This window comes from Paroedura picta, chromosome 2, assembly GCF_049243985.1.
Source record: "Paroedura picta isolate Pp20150507F chromosome 2, Ppicta_v3.0, whole genome shotgun sequence".
NCBI classification, from domain to species: domain Eukaryota; kingdom Metazoa; phylum Chordata; class Lepidosauria; order Squamata; family Gekkonidae; genus Paroedura; species Paroedura picta.
The window spans coordinates 148,034,081-148,054,711 of NC_135370.1; the positions used below are offsets into that span (position 1 = coordinate 148,034,081).

General features: G+C 41.6%; 2 protein-coding genes across 8 annotated transcripts in view; one reads left to right on the forward strand and one right to left on the reverse strand.

The window, feature by feature from the left end:
• ENTPD5 (ectonucleoside triphosphate diphosphohydrolase 5 (inactive)) overlaps positions 1–4,120 on the reverse strand; it is a 26,669-nt gene extending 22,549 nt beyond the window's left edge. For 4 of the 7 annotated variants that reach the window (XM_077323209.1, XM_077323208.1, XM_077323207.1 and 1 more), the window contains exon 1: positions 3,089–3,247. The gene's annotated coding sequence lies outside the window, so the exon portion shown is untranslated. The other 3 variants (XM_077323202.1, XM_077323203.1, XM_077323206.1) reach the window with 3 other exon arrangements.
• On the forward strand, positions 4,082–20,618 carry BBOF1 (basal body orientation factor 1). Its single transcript, XM_077323191.1, has 11 exons — positions 4,082–4,265; positions 4,362–4,632; positions 6,939–7,004; positions 9,770–9,913; positions 11,102–11,182; positions 11,680–11,750; positions 11,975–12,119; positions 12,798–13,291; positions 15,505–15,609; positions 19,418–19,477; positions 20,240–20,618. The coding sequence occupies exons 1-11, from the start codon at positions 4,210–4,212 to the stop codon at positions 20,355–20,357; spliced, it is 1,611 nt and encodes a 536-aa protein (XP_077179306.1). The 5' UTR covers positions 4,082–4,209; the 3' UTR covers positions 20,358–20,618.
• The last annotated feature ends 13 nt before the right edge of the window (positions 20,619–20,631 follow it).

Genomic DNA, 20,631 nt, shown 5'->3' on the forward strand with positions numbered 1-20,631 from the left:
AATGATTTCATTACCTGTATTCTCAACCCACTAATTATATCTGTCCACCAATGTATAATCAGTATTTGGCATGTGGACCCATCAGCTCACGCTTTCATCTGCTCCCATTTCAAATTTAATGCTAGTTTCCTCTCAGAATATGTACCTGCCCTCTGTCTCTTGTTCCGTTTCTCTAGTTACAACAGGCAAATTAACCTTTAAACCTATGTCCTGTTTTCACCTACATTCAAATTGATATTGTGGATTAACAGCAGGACAACATATTCCTTCAGATAAGAAAAGTGTCAAGTCACTATTACAGGGACAGTTACTAAACTGCTGACGCCTCTCACCCATCCTCACCCAACAGTATTCAGCTAGTTTGATAAGCAGACTGACGGGCTTTTGGCCCAACAAAATCTAGATTATACTGTGCCAAAATAAAGTGGCAATAATGTGTCTAAAAAATCTTTAAATCTTGCATAAGTCCAAGCTTACATAGCATGTAAAGAACTGAATCCTGAACTTTTCCAGTAGCTAGCACAACTGGGACAGTGTAAGAATAGCAATATTTTCATATAGATACTGCTATCCTGTGTAACAACAACTGTTATTTCCACATCAGGTAAGAGGGACACCCCAAACAGAAGGTGCATAAACCACCACAGGTAGTAGTGCCACTGAACAACCACAAGAAGTGCAGGAAAAATTCAGAGAAAGTACTGGCTAATGTATTCTGCATATCAAGATTCCTGTGAAAGCATAATTATACTGTCAATCATGACAAGTAGGTCCAAATATCTGAACTACAATAAAAAATCTATTATCCACCACTCATACAAATTTGGGGTTGCTGGTTAATCAAAAGTACCAGGTATGCAGGTTTATTGCTCTGCTCCCTACCCAAAGAATCTGCAGTAACTGAAAAAGCTAATGTCCATGCCTGGTGGGACCCTCTTCCAGCCTTCCAAGCCTTGGAGCCATCTTACACCTCAGCAGAAGGTACCAGAAAAAGACTGGAGAGCTGGAGTCAACTCTGTACATAGCACAGAGTCTCAAAGAGTCCAACTAGTTCATCTTGAGCCAGTTACTATACCTGAGGGTAACATAGTTCAGGTACAATAACATCAGAGTCCAGCAGCACCTTTAAGACCAACAAAAATTTATTCAAGATGTGAGCTTTCGAGTGTAAGCACCCTTCGTCAGACTATGATCTTCTTACATGACAGGGAAGGGTGCTTGCACACAAAAGCTCACGCCTTGAATAAACCTTTGTTGGTCTTAAAGGTGCTACTGGACTGATTTTATTGTGCTACTTCAGACCAACACGGCTACTCATTTGAATAGTTCAGGTATTGAGGCTGTAGTCCTTTCCTGGGAATAAACTCTACTCAATAAAACAAGACTTATTTCTGAGTAGATTTGCTTAGGATTGCTGCCTTAATTATTTAACTTAATTCTCTTCCTTCTTTCATCACATAACTCAGAAGAATCATATGCTTTCCCAGTCCTTTGTGTGTATATATATGTATAGAACCCTTTAGTCACTAACAGAACAAAACTAATAGTTTCAAATGTAAATAACATTCATGTTAATAAACAGATCACATAGAAACTTTAAATGTTTCATATACATTACAACTGTGGCCTAGTCAAACTGCCATGGACTTCATAGAGCCTTTGTAACAGTTGACATTGTAAATGACTCAGTATAACAATACCAAAAGCTAGAGAGAAATAGGGTGAAATCTCCACTGTCTTAAATATATGAAAGATATTCGGTATGTTGGTAAGCTCAGTTCTTCCAAGGAACTCAGAGCAGAATACATTGTTCTCCTTTTTCCTGCTCGTAGCTTCTTTGTACGATACCTTAGACTGAGAATCTGAAATAAAATGTGTACCTACCTAAACAGGACAATACAGTAGCAAAGAAAGCTAATAATTTCCCAGTACTGAATATAATTCTTTGTGTATTAGGTGACACTAGATACATAATTCCACCAAAATACAACAAAAACCAAGAAATATTTGTAAACAGGGAAATTTTAGCTGAAAAGTAACTCACAGATTTCTAAAACAAAGAATAGTAGATAAATTAGCACCCCAGAAAACTCATAATGTAGACTTCATTCATAAAAAACTTTACATGAAAATAAGCATCACTGAATTCAATAGGGCTCAGGCTCAAATAAATGTATTTTAGAATTGGGGTTTCAATAACAGAGTGCTTATAGAACCTGGACATATATAGTCAATGATTAAGAGTCAATGATTAAGGCCAAAAAAAATCCCCTCAATTGAAGGAAAAAAATGAAAATACAAAAGAGAAAATTATTTGAGGAAATAAATGAGATTTCATTAAATAGGAAGTGAGGGGCTCAATGAATAGTGGAAGGAAAGGTGGTACAGGGCTCACATAAGTTGGCAGAAGTATGAGATTCTTATAAAGAGAATACAGAAGCCAACATGGTGTAAAGGTTGAAGTGCTGAGCTTGAACCTGGGAGATGAGGCTTCAAATCTGCATTCTGTCAAAAAGTTTGCTGAGTGCCTTCAGCTCAATCATTCCTTCTTAAATAATTGTTTTGAAGATAAAATGAGTCAGGAAAATCACATACATGTTCTCAACTCCCTGGAGTAAGGGGAAAATGAAAGTGTACTAGACAGAGGCAAGATAGATGAGAGAAAATTAAGTTGAAGATAACAGATTGAAAAATTGAGAAAAATAATTTAATACATCTAGCATAAATATGAAAGTCGGGACCATGAAACAAGGAACAGGAAAAAGACAGGCAGGTGCCAGATATCAAAATAGATGTTGCTGAAGCAAAGAAAACACCATTGCAGTAGCCAAGATTATGAGGAATTGTCTTGGTGGTTTCCATTGAAAAAAATCCCCATAATTTCTAATTAGAATGGAGGAAAAAAGCAAGAGCAAATCAACAGTCAATATATCATTTTGCCAACTTGGTGTTATCTAATGGTAGCAGAAATTAATATGTTAAAATCATGCCAAATCTCTAGCCATAAGTTTATATACTCCAGATTCCTTCCCCACAGTAAGTTCCCTAGCCAGGTAGCCACAAAACAAGTCACTACATCTGCACTTACCCCTTTCCTAGTCTTCTTTGCAGCTAATAAGTCTTATGTATTAATTATATTACAGTCTGAGGGACAGTGCTTGCACTCGAAAGCTCACACTTTGAATAAATCTTTGTTGGTCTTAAAGGTGCTACTGGACTCTGATTTTATTTTATCTCATCTGAATCTAACGTAAGCATTGTGGTTTAAACGTGGAAGCAATCCCTCTCTGCAAACATGGGATTATCATTTAACTCAAACAAATAATAAAGTTTATCTAAATCCAGTTTTTACTTGAGTCATACCGGGTTCAAGGGCACATGAGCGCTGCAGAAAATTATTTACTAAAGTGAATGTTCACTGAGGGGGAAAGGCACAGAGCCAAGCATGCCTGGGAGAAATGGAGAAGTATGCTTTACTCACCCAGTTATGTCACACTGTAACAGTTGGCACTGCACCAATTCAACATCAGCCACCTGGAAAAGTCTACCCCAGAGCACTCCTGGAACACTACACCACACTAGGCACAACTGGAGCGTGAGGGAAGAGACCATGCTTTTTCCAAGACTAATCCAGAAATCCAACAGAGGAATCTGTGATTCATGAAATCACGTATTTTTCTGACGTTGAACCCACTGCTTAGGCACGGGCAGGGGCATTTGCAGAACTGACCAAGGGCCAACGAAGCAACTGACAGCTTTCCCAGAGTTTGATGCAGCCTGCCCAAACAGAGGACAAGTCTCCGGTGGGAAAGCCGAAACATGCGAGTGCAGCCTTCGTAAACGGGAGCTGTGTGGGGCGGCAGGTTCGCCAAAGCAACCCAAGGCAAACCAGGGCACTCGAGAGGCGAGAAGAGAGCCAGAAGGCAGGACCGGCGAACGCTGACCCGAGCTCGCCCCTGCCCGGAAGATTTGGGAGGGGGGAGGGGGGGAGACAGAAACACGCTTCGACACTCGCCCACGTCAACCCCACACTCACCGCCGCCTCCAAGCCCCCTACCCGCCACATCTCGCCGGTGCCGCGTGTCACGTCAACACACTGCGCATTGCGTCACCGGCGAGCGCGATCAGCGTCACTAGTCCGCGCCGTCCGGTTTCCATAGTGACGGGTCGCTTCGGAAGGAGCCCCGGGGACGCCCGGCTTGCGTTGCCATGGCGAAAGGCAAAGGGAAAGGGAAAGGCAAGGATAAAGGCTCCAAGGAAGGGAGGTAATTGGCGGGACCGGCGCGGGGGCAGCTCTGCAGGGGACGGGGCCTCCCTTCGCCCGGGCCCCGACTCGGCCGGTGTGTTGTTTCCCCCCGTAGGGCCAAGAAGGGCAGGGCCGGCGGCCGGGGGAGTAAGCCCGAAGTAAAGAGCTTGGAGAAGGAGTCCGAGGCCGACCGGGCGAAAGCGGCGGCGGCGCTATGGGAGGCCAGGCTGGAGGTGACGGAGGTCTCCCGCAGAGAGTACCGCGAGGCCGCCCGCCGCCTCGCTCGCAACAACGAGGACCTGGAGTGGCAGCAGCGAAAGCTGGAGAAAGACGCGGTGGAGGTGATCACCTTCCTCAAGAAGCAGGATTTAGACAAGGAGGAGCTGGTAAGCGCGCAGGGCCCGGCCGACCCTTCCCTTGCAGGCCTGCCATCCTTAGCGAGTAATTGGCTGCACGGTAGTCAACAGGGGTCCAGTCTTAATCGTTTGCTAGAAAGTGGTCACTGTAGTAACTTAGATTTTAGCTTGTGTATTTAGATTATTGTGTGCTTTTAATTTTATGTAAACTGCCCTGAGCCCCTGGGGAAAGGGCAGTATATATATGTAAATAAAGGAATAAATAAAAAACATTTAATGGTGGCCCTCTTTACCAATGTTAAAATCTGGTCACCTTAAACTAACTGGAGTGGGTGTTTCAGAGCTAAGATGAGGCCATAGCTGATGCTTCTATTTTGTATAGCCTCGCTTTGTTACATGTTGCATATCCAATTTTTCAGGCCTCCTGTGCTGCCAAGTGTGTGAATACTGGCTTCCCTTCCCATTAGCGGTGGTTATTTTCAGTGAAACCAATTCATTTCTTTTTTGTGCTTCTTCAGGTGATCCCTGTATGCACGGCCCCAAGTGGAGTTGATGGTTTTCTCTACAGCAGGCTTTCTCAACCAGGATTTGATGAAACCTTGGGGCTTCTTGATATCCCCGGGAGGGTTTCCCAAAGGGGTGGGAGTCAATTAATTTTTAATATATATTTTTAAATTTCTTAAACATTTATCAAGTGATATGACTATATATGGTCATGTCAACTCCCCTCCCAAAACGGCCATTGATGGGCCTGGTGGGAAGGATTGCAGCACCAGGTGGATGTATATATAACTATGGTTCCCAACCATATTCTTGCATGATTGCACCACTTCTGGGGTTTCTTGATGCCTGAAAAACGTGTCAGGGTTTCACAATAAAAAAGTTGAGGAAGGCTGCTCTACAGATTTGTCAGCTGACCCTTCTCTCCACCGAGTACTATACAACTGTAAATAGTAAGAGAAGTCAAGTATGAAGACTTTTACATGAATTTGGTACTAGCATTCAGGGACAAAATGAATGTCCCTATTGTTTATTCCATTACTCTGATCTTCCTACATGCAGTGTGAAAGTTTTCCATAAAAAAAATAAAAATAAAAACCATTTAAAATTAACACTGTCAGACAGAAGCCATTAGGAATTTAATCTTAGGGTAGGTGTGGCATGCACTGTACCATTATAAGTTAATATAATATTGCTAAAATAATTCACTTATGAGTCTGCTTTTAATGTGCACTTTATTTTGCTCATTGAGAAGAAAGAATTCCTGAAGAAGACAAACATTTGAAACTGAAGGCCTCATTTTGTTGTCTATGCAGTCCTATCTTATTCAAAATCTTAAACTAGCATAGAGAAATAGGAAAATGTCACTTGTCATTCATAGAGTACTGAAATTACACTAATGATTGTATTTATAGAAATTTGTCGTACAACTTCTATTTATACATTTAGAATGTCCGGAGGATACAGAAAAATATTTAGATGCAAAAAAAAGATCAAATATACAACTTAATTGGTTCTCCTAAATGGAAGAAACCTCGGAAATGAAAATAGTAACAGACTAACAATTTTATTTTTTGTATTTTATGCCCTTTGGATTTTATTCCCTCATCACTTGAAGTACCTTGTATGTGTCCAATCACATACATGTAGAGTAGTTTCCATTTCTATTTAATCCATAAGAGCCATCCTTCCTTGGCTACAGAGTCTTGTCCACAACCTTTGTCTAAACACTGCCTCATTTTTTTCAGTAAACATTAGAATCACCACTCCCAAGCATCAAAGTATTCTGAAAGATTTCACCGTTTTAACAGTCTGTATATACTCTCTCTCCAACACATGGCAGGAATCAAGCTGTAGGGTTTTCAGATCAAACTAATTTCCCATTGTACTATTTTTACAAGGTTATCAAAACATCCAGTAACACCAGAGGGAGGAATTGGAGGCAGTTTCAGGCTCAGTGACTCCTGAGCAAGCCAGGTTTATACAAGAGCAAGATTCAAGTCCTGCAGCACATTAAAGAACAACAAGATTTCCAAGGTATAAGCTTTGGAGAGTCAAAGCTTTGGAGGATCTTGAGAGCTTACTTGGGGACTCCTAAAAGGTTATACTCTGGAAATCTTGTTGGTCTTCACAGTGCTGCTAGACTTGAGTTTTGCTTCTCTAACGTAGACCAACATTGACCACTCAGCTAGGCCTTTCCCTAAATATTTATTGGGATGACTTGGACAGGACTTGAGAAATGAGATCTGGATTTTCTAGTTGCTGATAGAAGGAAATTAATAGAAAAGTTTTTTTTCTAATTTTCAGAATTCTCATAGACATTTCTTATTATATAGCTTGAGAAGATGAAGCAGCAGTTGACTGAGTTGAAGCAGCAAGCCAAAGAAGAAAATGAAAAAGTGGTGAATAAAATTTTCCTTTGATGCTGTTGGTAACATGGGGGTACTTAAAACACATCTTTGTTGGGACTAACAGAAAAATATGTAGATAAAATTATATGACATTCATGTACACTTAATCCTCGACCTTGCAGGATTATTTTGCAGGCCACGGGGTAGACCTGATGTGGGAGGGCCAAACAGTCGCCCTGAAAGATTTGGCCCCGCCTGGGTTCTTGGTCCTTCAACAGTCTTGGCTCCATGGAAGGGGGAGTGGTGACCGTTTTCCACCGCCATTGATCCTAGGGATGGAATGTGTCAGCCTAGTGTGGGAATTGGTTGAGAACTTGACCATCTGGTTGGTGTACTGTGTGCCCAACGCAGCACCAGATGCCCTGCCAGGCCTGCTGGAGGCTGCCTGGGCATTGCAGTTTCCCAAGACTTGACCTGGATCTCATGATCTCACAATTTGTTGCTGGTTCCATTCATCAGGCTGGCCATACCCTTAATCTGCTCTTTAGCACAAGGATAGAGGAGGATCTAGTGGCAAGTAACATCATCCCATGGTCAGCCTACCATGCCCTGAAGGCCCAGTTTAGGTTGCCACTCCCTCCCCATTTGAGCAACGACCATATTTTAGCCCGCCTGCAGAGACTTATGGAGCCTGAAGGATTCCTGAATGCTCTGTGGGACCCGATGCACTCTGGTGACTCATTGGCGGCCTTAGCAGAGGACTGGCAGACCTGCCTTAGGGCCCCCATTGATGAAATCACTCCACAGCTCCCTCTCCACCCTCGCCTTAAGCAGACCCCATGGTATACCCGGGAGCTCCATGAGAGGAAGAGGGAAGTGAGATGGCAAGAGCAAGCGTGGCAGAAAACTTCCAACGAAGTGACAAGAACATCCTACTGCATGCTTATGAAGGCATGGCGGTGAAGGTGGCAAAATTTGTATTTTATGTCACTGAATTTGCATCCTCAAGCTCTCACCTGACACAATTACTTAGGGTAGTTTGGATTCTTACTGCCCTCAAGGAAGGGCACTAGAATATTAGTAAATTGGACATGGGCTGTGAGGAATTAGTGAGCTTTTCTGCAGATAAAGTCTTGCCACTCTGCCATGATATTTCTTCTACAATTGATACAGATTATGAACTGGAAGCTTCATGGCCATTGCAGGGAATGACATTTGATGCCTTCAGGCTGCTCTCTCTAACTGAAGTGGACAAGATGGTGGGCTCAGTGTGGGCGACCACTTGCCACCTGGATCCCGTCCCTCTTGGCTGCTCAAATTGTCCCCATGAGGGACCTTGTCAACCTCTTATTGTCATCTGGAGAGTTTACCATGTGGCTTTAGGAGGTGGTGGTTCGCCCTGTCTTGAAGAAACCACATCTGGATCCACAGTACCCCACCAGCTACCACTCGATTTCTCATTTAGCGTTTCTGGGTAAGCTGGTACAGTGGCCACCACAGACCAGCTCCTGGCATTCTTGGAGGTTCGGTCCTTGATTCTTACCAGTAGGGCTTTTGTCCTGGCCATGGGGTTGTCACCTTGATGGATAATCTTCGGCACCAGTTGGATCAGGGGGGTTTGGCTATCTTTGTGCTTTTAGATTTATCAGGTCAGGCAGAGTTGCCTGAAACTCAACCCCTCCAAGATGGAGGTCCTCTGACTAGGTGGATGGAGGCAGAATCAAAAAGCTTGCTTACCCTTCCTGGACAGGGTGCAGGTATGGCTGTACCTGCAGCCAGCAATTTGGGGGGATGATCTTTGATGCCCCCCTATCTATGAAGGCTCAGATCACAAAGGTAGCCCAAGTGACATCTTACCATCTTTGCCAATCTGAAGCCACAAAATATGTTGATACTCATATCAAGACAAAAAACAATTTACTTGAGTACAAGATCCATTAAATTCAGAGAAATTTAATTTTGATCACTGCAGATGGTGACTGCAAGAAATTAAAAGACGCTCCTGGGGAGAAAAGCTATGGCAAATCTAGACAGCATCCTAAAAAGCAGAGACATCACCCTGTCAACAAAAGTGCGTTTAGTCAAGGCTATGGTATTCCCAGTTGCAATGTATGGCTGCGAAAGCTGGACCATAAGGAAGGCCGAGCGTCAAAGAATTGAGGCTTTTGAACTCTGGTGCTGGAGAAGACTTGCAAGTCCCTTGGACTGCAAGGCGAACAAACCGGTCAGTCCTAGAGGAGATCTAAGGAGACTGCTCCTTAGAAGTCCAGATCCTGAAGATGAAACTAAAAAACTTTGGCTACCTCATGAGAAGGAAGGACTCTCTGGAGAAGAGCCTAATTTTGGGAGCGATTGAGGGCAAAAGAAGAAGGGGATGACAGAGAATGAGGTGGCTAGATGGACTCACTGAAGCAGTAGGCGCATATAAAAATGGACTCTAGGGAATGGTAGAGGACAGGAAGGCCTGGAGGATCATTGTCCATGGGGTCGCGATGGGTCGGACATGACTTCACACCTAACAACAACAAGCATGCGTACATCATGGTATAAGTGAACTGAAGTTCTGAACATGGTGATTTCACACAGCAATAGATAGCATGAATCAGAACCAAATAATACCAATCAGTTCAAAAGCTTTCTTTTGACATTTTCTTTTGTTTAATATTTCTACAGGTAAATTTTCCGTTTTTACATACTTACATTCATTGCATTAAAATACGTTGTCCTGTAGGTTTCTGTCCAGTTGCCAGAATTTGTCCAGTTTCCCCACTTATGTGTCTTAGTTTAACATTTCTTTCTAAATATCTAATTTGCAGGCTGAGCAATTCACAAAGCAGCTGGAAGAGATGGAGGAGAAATTCAAAAAAAAGGCTAAAGAAATCGGTCTTATTCAGATTGAACTGAAAATGATAAAGGAATTTCGTCAAGAGAAAGCACGTATGGAGAAAGATCTCGAAGATGTAAGGTTATTATAAATATTTATTAATTAAAATGTTAATTTTTGATGTGTTCTGCTTTTATTTATTTATTTTGATTGATTTGATAGAGATTTGTGGCCTTTGCTCTTCCTCACCAATCTAGAACTGGGGTTTTTTGTGTAATTTTTCTTTTTTGATCCTGAACTGGAAATGTCCTCATCTTTAGCTACTCCGTAGTGGTACAGTAGATGCTGGCGTCATTGTTCAACAGTGTTATTTTTCATGTTCCATTTGTGTGTTTTCTAAAGATACATGGGAATTGGTTTACCAAGATTTTATTCTTCGAGCTCACTTCCAAGATGATTCTGTTTTACACTAGTTTGTGAGAGTATTTTCAACTTATGTCTGGTGCTTTGTTTGCATGAACAGGGATAATTCTTTTACTCTAAATGAGGCTTTTTGGGTTTCAAAATGAGAGCCAGCATGGTATAGTGGTTAAGAGCAGTGGATTTTAATCCACAGAACTGGGTTTGATTCCCAGTGCTCCATGTGCAGCCAGTTGGATGACCTTGGGCTAGTCACTGATCTTGCAGAAACGTTCTCTTTGAGCTCTCTCAGCCCCACCTACCTCACAGGGTATCTGTTGTGGGATGATGAAGGTAAAGGTGTTTGTAAGCCTCTTTGAAACTCCTTTGGCTGGTAAAAAAAAGTCTTTAAAAAAACAGCTCTTTTTCCTACCCCATCCCTTCTCATATTGTCTCTGAGTTGCAGAGGAATTCAGGAGAATAGCAGTACTTTTTAATAGTTCTCTAGGCTGCCATTGTGTGACTTTTGCTGTAGAAATGCAGTACGGTCTGTTGGATTTAATGAGAATGAATATCCAAATTATATATTTATTGAATTTTAGGAGAAAAACAAGATCTTGGTAGGATTGTATAATTGTCTTAGGGAAATGGAAAGTTGTATCAAAATGGGAGAATTAGAATGTAAGGGCCTGTGCTGTGTTGAAAGAGTGCTCACAGAATGAAGGAAGATATATGAAAATGTGTGAGACATCCAACCATAAAAACCAAAGGTAACCTCTTAGTGAGATCAAATAAATGTTAAACTAATAAAAGAAAGAAAACCTGGCAGAAATGCTGGTGAGAAGCATGGAGTATCTTTCTTAGAAATATTGGGATTGTCATCTACAAAACTAAAATAATGATCAAATATATCTTACAATCGTAGCTAAAAGAAAACTTGGATATGACAAAAAAAGAGCATCAGGAGACAATCTGCACGCTAGAGAGAAAATTTCTAGAAGAAAAGGTATAGTGATTTTTATAGGTAATTGTCCTTAGCTCTAATTTAGGAGATCATATGTGTCATCATATATACATGCTCGCTTCAGTTTTACTGGTGCCTTCTAAACCATACCACTTCCAAGGAGTAATTTTGGTCTTGTGTGGATTCCTGCATTAAGTATGGGAATGTCTTGTCATATTTTCCTAGGATGCTTCCTTTGCTCACAGTTGTACGCTGGAGTTTGGGATCATTTGGGAAAGGCCATAATATCAAGTATTCTGTGACCCCCAATTTGGGATACTTTACCTATATTGCCTGAAATAATCCTTAAGAAAATAGGTACATCTTTTGAAAGAAGGGGTAGTTCTCAGGGATTGTAAGAAACTGTTTCATTGGTGTTGGTCTTCACCATTCTCCTAGAAGTGTAACTTTCTCCTAATTTTGAAATCTAAATCCTATTGTGCCGGGCTTTAATTTCAAAATCTCTCAATTCTTGTATATTTGCCCATTCTTTCTCTAAGCAACGATTGGAAAGAGAAGCAGAAAAGAAGATTATAATGTTGGCAGAAAGGGCCCATCATGAAGCAATCACGTAAGATTTATCTGATTTCTCTATTCAATCTTGGCTGAAGTGCTACATGTAGGATGATTCATAGGTAATCCAAATGAGTACTTGTTTTCTTATGATTATAAATACAGCACTAATCACAAATAGTCTAATATGAGTGAGTGCCTTTCCATAAACTGCAGTTCATATTCTGTGAAGTTTTGTGACTAAAGGACCAAGTCTGCTGAATTTCCTTTGTCATTTCTTAGGAAACTGGACAATGCAGGAAGAGCTGTTTTTGCAGAGAATATTCGTCTTCACGAGGCTCTTTCATATCACATGAAGGAAACAGAAGAGTTACAAAAATCCAAGCAAAAACTGGCGGAGGACAATACTTTTCTCTTGCAAGAGAAGGTTATGAAATTTCCTATTCATGCATAATGAAGAGATTATTGTTGTTGTTGTTGTTACTAGTAATTAAGCCTGCTGTAGCTGCCATACAGCGGGGGCTAGCGGGGGCTAGTGGGCCAGGGCGCGGCCCCCGAGCAGGCAGGCCGGGAGCGACGGTGAGCCGCGCTGTGCGTGGCTCGCAATGGGCATCGTGTCGGCGTCCTGTACAATCATATTATTATGGAGATGATAGTCAAATTACTCTATTTCATTAATTGTTCATTGGCTTGTAATCCATTTATTAAATTAATATGCTGACAAGTCACTAAAATATCAAGCTGGGTGTCAAAGAAAGGGCATAATTTATCAACTGGGAAGTAATTTTATAATATAATAAACACATTCTCCCATTTGGTGTACTGTCCTTTAACAGTGCCATCTTACACCTTTCTAAGCCTTTTGACTTCAATGGAAGGCTGTAACTGTGCTTAAGGATGGCGCTGTTAGCTTCTCTTTTACCAGATACAGCAAGGCTATAAGGAACAGCCATGTCCATGTGGTTTTCACAGTGGTTGGCTCCTTTGATTTGGTCAGGGGAAATTTAAAACTATGAAGTAATGGATTAATCGAGCAATAGCTTTAGAGTTTGTATTTCACCCAAACTAAACTATAGCTCATGGAATTTTCACTATTTTTGTAAAGGAAACAAAAGAAATGTTAATTCAGGAGAAGGTCCTGCAAAGTACCCAGCATAAAACACAGATCCAGGAGCTTGAAAACAAGGTGAAGAAACTGGAAGCTGCTCTTTGTCACATGGCCAGAGAATTTAAAGCAGAAATCAGAAAGACTGAACGTGATGCTTTGATAAAGAACCAGGCCAGTCATACAGAAATTGAGAAGCTGCAGCAACTGTTGGAGATGAAAGGGAGAGAGATGAGCAGAGTAAAGAAATTGGCCAGAAACATCTTGGATGAAAGGACTGAGGTGGAGAGGTTCTTTTTGGATGCTCTGGAACAGGTGAAACAGGAGATCATGACCAGCAGGAAGTGTTATAAGGAGGTAGCCCAAGTTGCTTATCAGAAGAAAATGATGGCGGCATTTGCAGGGAAAGAGGAATACCCCAAAATCAGAACCTTTAATGACAACATCCACAGTACAAATAGTGTGCAAAAGGACCTTCAGGAAGCAGAGAAATGGTACATGTGATGGGATTGCAAAGCTTAAATTCTGGTCTTGACTGTGGGGAGGAAAGCTGAGGGTGAAAATCCCCATGAAATAACACACCTCAGGTTGGACTGCCTGGGGGAGGGAAATGGCTTAGTCTTGTGCTTTTACAGCATTGACCGTTCCTGGGAAAAACATGATAGAACACAACTGAAAAGAACAGTGCTCAAACCCTTCAGCTTTATACCTCTTAACCTGTGTAAATCTCTAAAGGGAAACAATGGCTTCTTTACCTTCTCTTTTATATCTAAGTTCTACTTCATATACCATTGGCAGTAAAAGTAGAAGGAACCGAGAACACATGATTTCCATATGGCAATTACCCTTACTCAGCAAACATTGGGAAGACCACTAGGGAAAGGCAAGCCCAATATGGTCAGCTGTGTTCCATTGTGTTCATGTTCAGGTGTCAGAAATGGCATTTACCGTCTATTAATAGAATGGTTTCTCTTATTTAAAACTGTCCTTTCTTTGTAGCATCTCCCCATTCCCACAGCTTGCAGATTTTTTATGTATAAAGAACTTCTAGGAATATTCACTTCATAGATCAGATGAAGTGAGCTCTGACTCAAAAAAACTTATGCTGGAGAAAAATTATTAGTCTTTAAGGTGTCACAGGACTTCCATGTATTTTTAAAGCAATAAATGAAGTTAATATTGGGAAATACTCTGGTTTGACAAGGAAAAAACCCAAGGTCTTCACAGTGATATTTTAACAGAAGCCATAGTTTTAACTGAGCAAATACTAAAGTGCCTGAAATCAACATTAGCTGCACCTACTACCTCATTTTCATCCAATCCAAGTTCTTTTTAAAAATAAAACTTATATACCATGGGTTGTAATCAGTCAGCCAGAGATTCTGCAGATCAGGACTAATTACTCCCTCCATCTGGAATCCATTGAGCCTCCTAAAGTTTTGTTCTAGGGGATTAACAGACACTCAGCAACAGCACTGGGGCAAATTGGGTCTCCAGCAAGAGGAGAGTTTTGTGGAAATTTTTGCCCCATGCTCTGAACTCTTATAATGGAATAAAAACTGCAAGTTTCTCTTGGGAGATGTGTGACTAGATAGGTCATGTTTTGGTTGCTCATACAGCAGTTGCTAACAATATAATCAAAATGACCCAAAAAGACAAACATAACAACCTCAGAAAATAGCAGTCAATTAAGTTCTTAAAATAATTCATTAGACAGCAGACAGTTCATAAGGTAGCAACCTGCAGAGCAATGTACAGGATCACTCCCAAATTTCAGACTTGATTCTTCAGGTGGACTACAGCCCCCTAAGAACAGCTTGTCAATCTAATGCTGAGTTAGGTTAACTTTCAACCAGCAGCATTTATACTTTTTTCCAGATTCATCTTCAGTTTGTTGGCTCACAGTTGGCTCTTCGCTGTCTTTAGATACCCAATAAGAGTTTCTGTTGCCTTGCTAGAATTTGACAGAGAGAGGGAGATGATAGACAAAGAGCTTTCCAACAAATCTCTCAATGTGGACATATAAACTATAAATGTATATGCTTTAAAATCTAAATCAAGAATGGTGTGATTGTGGGTTGAGAACATGCTTTCCCAATAGATAGTATTTCATAATTGCATCATTATTGTATAGTGGTTTAGTTGCGCTATGCCACAAAGTTCCCTGAGTGACTTTGCTTCAGTTATTCCCTTTTAGCACAGACTACCTTAGACCTGAACTCCTTGGAGGAATAGCACAACAAAATATAATTAACCAATACAATATAATTGATACATAACTTTGCAAGTTACTGAACAATCATACTAGCTATGATACTACCTCAATTACACTGGGGCCAATTCTATTTCTAGGCTGAGAACTTTTGATGAATAACCTTCTCAACATGCGCTTTTATGCATTCCACCTGTTCAGGTATCTTAAGTACTTCTATATTATTTCTTCATTATATTCGATCACTACAGTTACCTCAGGTGAAATTGTATACAGTTTGTAACATACTTTCTGATTGCTTCTAAATTCATGGGATGTTGAACAAATTAAAAGATACCCGTGTTAGTTTAGAGTGATTTTGTTTACGCAGTACTGTGGGAGAATGAAATCTGCAAATCCAATTCTTTTTGCTGAAGATTTATCCTGCTTAAATAATAAGTCTTATGCTGGTAAATTATGGATTTTTTTTGCTAATCTTCTTTCTTTTTCCTGTAGGACAAATATCCAGAAGGGAAAAGTAGACATTTCTGAATTGACCTGGGAACAGAAGGAGAGTGTGCTGAGGTTACTTTTTGCAAAGATGAATGGCCTGCGTGCCCGGTAAAGTCCTATTTGAAATTAAGGGTTGTTGATAAGAGTTCCCAGGGTTCATCCATTTTGTAGGCCTTATGCTCTCAAATCAACACTCTTAAAGTCAAAGTGTCAGATTTCAGGCACAAAAGGTTCCCTCAAAAAGGTTCTTGTGAGGGTGGAACGCCTGCTGTCCCAGACTAGTCACATAAAATCAGCATGTGGAAAAGTAGATACTTGTAGAAAAAAACATGTCCTGTTTAGAAGGGAAGATTCAGCATAGAGGAACTTGTATCTGAGTGAAGGTAAAGCCGGAGAATAAAGACCTGGGAAAGCAGGGCTTCTTTCCTAACCACATAGCTGGATGAAACTAGTGGAAACTTGTGTTGTCAGCAGTTGTAACAACATACTTTAGCATTATTCACATTTAGGACCCAAAAGGCAACATGACATAGGCCCTACTAGGACAAAGGTAAAAAGAGAAGCTAGGGTTTGGAATTTTGAAGATTAATTAGTAGCATGAGAGAAGTAAAGATTGTCCTAGTGCATTGCTGTAGAAATAGCACTAGGAGCCCTAGTTAACTTAAGTTTTGTTAATTTGTAACAAGGCATAAAAATGAAGAGAAAACCTGCCAACAGAGCAAACATTTGATGAAGCCAGCATTGTATAATTTGTCTAGAGAGACAATGGTTATGCTTCTTCCCTCATTTGTTTTATGCTGCAATTTCATTTGAAGGAAATAATAGAAAAACAATTCTTTAGTGCTAAATAGTTTCAGATGCTGCATTATGAAATAATAGACATGGAAAAAGAAATGCTGTGTATAATGGTCAGAGGTGTTGCCCAAAGCCCTATTATGCATGGCCACTGAAATGGTGGCATGGAGGAGGAGGAAGAAGTGAAGCAAACCGATTATGCACGGGACGGAACGCAACGGCGGCAAAACCCAGAGTATCCGATTATGCATGGAGCCGCTTCTGGTTGCGCCCTGGTCCTGGGAAGCTACATTTTCTTCCGCATATCGCTAACGCGGCAATTTCGGCGGCATACGTTGACTCTGCGCCCGGTTGACGCCTGCAGCGTACATAATCAGTGATTTTAGCCACTGCCATTCCACCCCGAATGTGGACCTTCCACTCCGTGCATAATGGGCCTAAGAGTGGCTTGAGAAATATGCAACAGCATTTGTAGAGAAAATCACTCCTTTGAGGAAGTAAGTAAGAATTCCAGAAGGCATTTGAAAGAGAAAAACAAGTGGTTTCTACTATCCTTCTCTTTACTTTCTTGTGGGTGACTTTCTATAATCCATTCTTTATTTCTGGAAAAAAAAACCTTAGAGAGGCTGCCCAATATCTTTCCACCATTTTCCCAAAAGGGACAGTATCTAAGCTGTACCTGGAATGCCTGCCCATATTCAGTGCTTCAGGAACAGAGTGAAACTAACTTCTGAGTCAAGTGTTATATCGTCAAAATGTGAATAAACCATAGGGTGGCATCAAAGGCAACTAACCCTCCTGTGACACTGATGCTGTGCAACGCCAGGTCGATCAACAAGACCTCCACCCTGCAAGCTTATTTTGCAGAGCAGGGAATAGACCTGGCGTGTGTGACGGAAACCTGGACCAGGGACAGCGAAACAGTTGCCCTCAAAGAACTAGCCCCTACCGTGTTTTCTGTCCACCATCAATTGTGGACTGAGGGATGAGGAGGAGTGGCAATCCTGATCCATGATAAGATCTCCCTTCAGGGTTCTCCCTGCACCGACAGGAATTGAATGTGTTGGCGTCAGGTGGGTCACAACCAAGAGCATGGCTGTCTGGCTGGTGTACTGTGTGCCAATACACCTCCAGATGCCCTGCCCACCCTGTTAGAGGCGGTGCCTGCCTGGACGTTACAGTTCCCAAGACTATTAATTCTGGGGGACTTTAATATCCATGCAGAATTGCCATCCCCTAAAAATGGGCTGTATCTAGTGTCAGCCATGGTGTCACTAGGGCTCTTGCAATTTGTTGTTGGCCCTACCAATCAGGCCGGTCACACCCTGGACCTCATTTTTAACCCAGGGTTGAGCGTGGATCTGGTTATGACTACTTCCATGCCATGGTCAGACTACTGTACCCTGAAGACCTGGCTAAGATTGCTACCTCCCCCTCAGTCGGGCGTCGAGCAGATTTCAGCTCGCCTGCGGAGACTTACGGATCCAATTGGTTTCTCGAGTATTCTGTGGGACCCAGTGCCTCCCGTCATTTCTGTAGATGGACTGGTCAGCGACTGGCATGACAGAAGAGATAGCTCCCAGATGTCCTCTCTGCCTCAAGAGGGCCCCCTGGTATACCGAGGAACTCTGCTGGAACTGAGACAACTAGAATTGGTTTGGAGGAAGACTCGTGATTAATAATTGAGAACATCTTATAGAATGCAGTTAAGAGTCCATGAGATAGCGGTGAAGTCAGTGAAACACAACTTTTACTCAACTTGCATTGTGTCTGCGCGTTCATGCCCAGGACCGTTTGATCCCTCTCTGCTCTCAATGCAGAGCACCAAAACAATGGCCAATTGGAGGTATTTGTGAGTCATTTTGCAGACAAAATCTTGACTCTGTGACATGACCTCCCTCCAACTTTGGACACAGAAAGTGAACTAGAGGCCCTTTGCTTGTCTTTGGAGAGAACACTGAGTTACTTCAGACAACTCTCGCCAACTGAAGTGGACAGGATGCTAGCAGCAACGAGGCCAAACACTTGGCCATTGGACCCCTGCCCAACAGAATTCCCGGAAGGGCTGAAAGAGGCAGTGGTGTGCCTTTTGCTCAAAAAACCAACCTTGGATCCACAGGAGCCTGACAACTATCATCCCATCCTGCATTTCTAGGGACGTTGATTGAAAGGGCTGCTGTGGACCAAATAACAGCATTCCTGGATGAAACTTCAGCCCTTGACCCATTTCAGTCGGTTTCCGGCCTGGCCATGGAGTAGAGACAGTGCTAGTCACCCTTATGGATCACCTCTGCCGCCAGCTGGATCAAGGCAGGTCAGCGCTGCTGGCACTATTAGACCTGTCAGCAGCGTTTGACACAGTTGACCATGAGCTCTTAAGCTCACCGCTTTGCTGACACCGGGATATGGGAGACAGCCCTCAAATGGGTGATCTCCTTCCTCTGGGGTTGCAGACAGAGCGTAGCAATAGGAGACAGAGTATCTATTGTCACCAGCTCACACGTGGAGTCCCACAAGAAGCAGTCCTCTCTCCTATCCTAATATCTTCATGTGCTCTCTTGCTCAGCTGCGGCAGAAGTTTGAGCTGGGTTGCCATCAGTATGCAGATGACATCCATCTCTTCCTCCTGATGGATGACCACCCTAACTCTCCCCCAGAAGCATTAGCCAGCTGCCTGGAAGCAGTGACAAAATGGCTCAAGAAGAGTTGTCTGAAGCTCAACCCTGCAAATACAGAGGTTCTGTGGCTGGGTAGGAAAGGACCATGCAAGGAAGCACCCTATAATTAGTATAGCACTGCTTTGAATAGTGGAAATATTGTGGGTTAATTTGAGGCATGATTATTACTGATATATACAGTATAAGCCAAATAAAACTATGTTTTTATGTTTTATTATTATGCAAGAGGGAGCCTGATAACACTTTTAGAAGGAAGCTAAACCTCAGATATTATAGTCAGTAATTTTCCATCAGAAATCTTTGCACAGTACAGTTCACTGTCACTTGCATTCAAGCCAAATAAGAGCTAGACTTAAGCACAGCACTAAGTTTTTGTTTGGTTTTTATGTGGAAAAGCGTACTCTCATCTTCACTTAACTTGTTTCTTGTTTCTTCTGTTCTAGGAAATACAGTCATGCTTTGATTCCTTTAGCCTCTTTTACTACCAGAGAAAGGAAAGATAGGTAAGGATAATACTTATCTAGGTATTTAGTCACATTCTTTTTCTGGGAATACTGATTCCCTTACAATCAGTGATGGCACTTGTTTTTATTTTCTTCTTGGAATGAATGAAGGGGAAAAAGGGGGATTAGCTCAACTTCTTGGCATGAGGAAGAGAAAATACCCAAAGATACTTGTAAACAACATTCCAGGCATTGTTTCCCCTCCCACTGCTTCTAGAATTACTTTCTCTACTGTATGACATTCCAGTAGCCTGGACTAGGTTTCCTTGTTCAGTTAGAAGGAGCCCAGCTGTGGCCTTGCAGGAATTTCTGGCTCTGTTGGCTGCAGAGAGGAAGATTAGTAGAAAAATTGCAGAGAAAATCAGTGTTATTGAAGGTGCTGAAAAGGCTACTAGTGGAAAGTTGAACAGTGATGTTGGCTGGATGGAAATCACAATGCAACCACTGTGGTCTCTGATCATAGGTCAATTAAAATAATTAGAGCTTGAAAACCACATTAAGAATGGAAAATAATGAGGTTTTATTAAGACAGTGATAAGCTGCCCCTCCAGTGATTTTGGTTTCATTTGAAGGTTGATTTCTGAAAAAGACAATTTGTGAAATCGGCATCTATTGTGTAACTTTCCTGAAAATGCCCACTGGCTAAATCAAAATACTTCTATACTATTGAGTACAGTTAGGGAACAGAAATGTAAGTCATATAATTTGGCTAATCTGGAGGAATACATGGGTTTGTGCTGACCATTTATTTTCTCCTTCCAGGCCCGTTGATCCTACTCCCAGCTTAACTTTCATTACTCAGCAGGCTCCAATGTCTGAGTCAACTACTCATAAAACAAGCCTTCCAGATATTCAGATTATACCACCACAGCTACAGTAAGGTGGTTTTGATTTAAGAAACAATTGACATCATGAAAGCTTTTTCCCCCTGTCTTTCTTCTGGGACTTCACATCCATTCATAAAGATAATAATGCTGCAGCTATGAAATTGTATCTTTCTTCAAGTCAACTTGGAACATAAATTTGATTTTTAAAGGAAATTTCAGGGTTTTTTTTCATTTTAAAAGGTTTGTATTTACCAATTGTGCACTCCAAAATAGAATCTCAGCAAAAATATATTCTGAAATAAAATGGCTTTGAAAGAAAACCAAAAG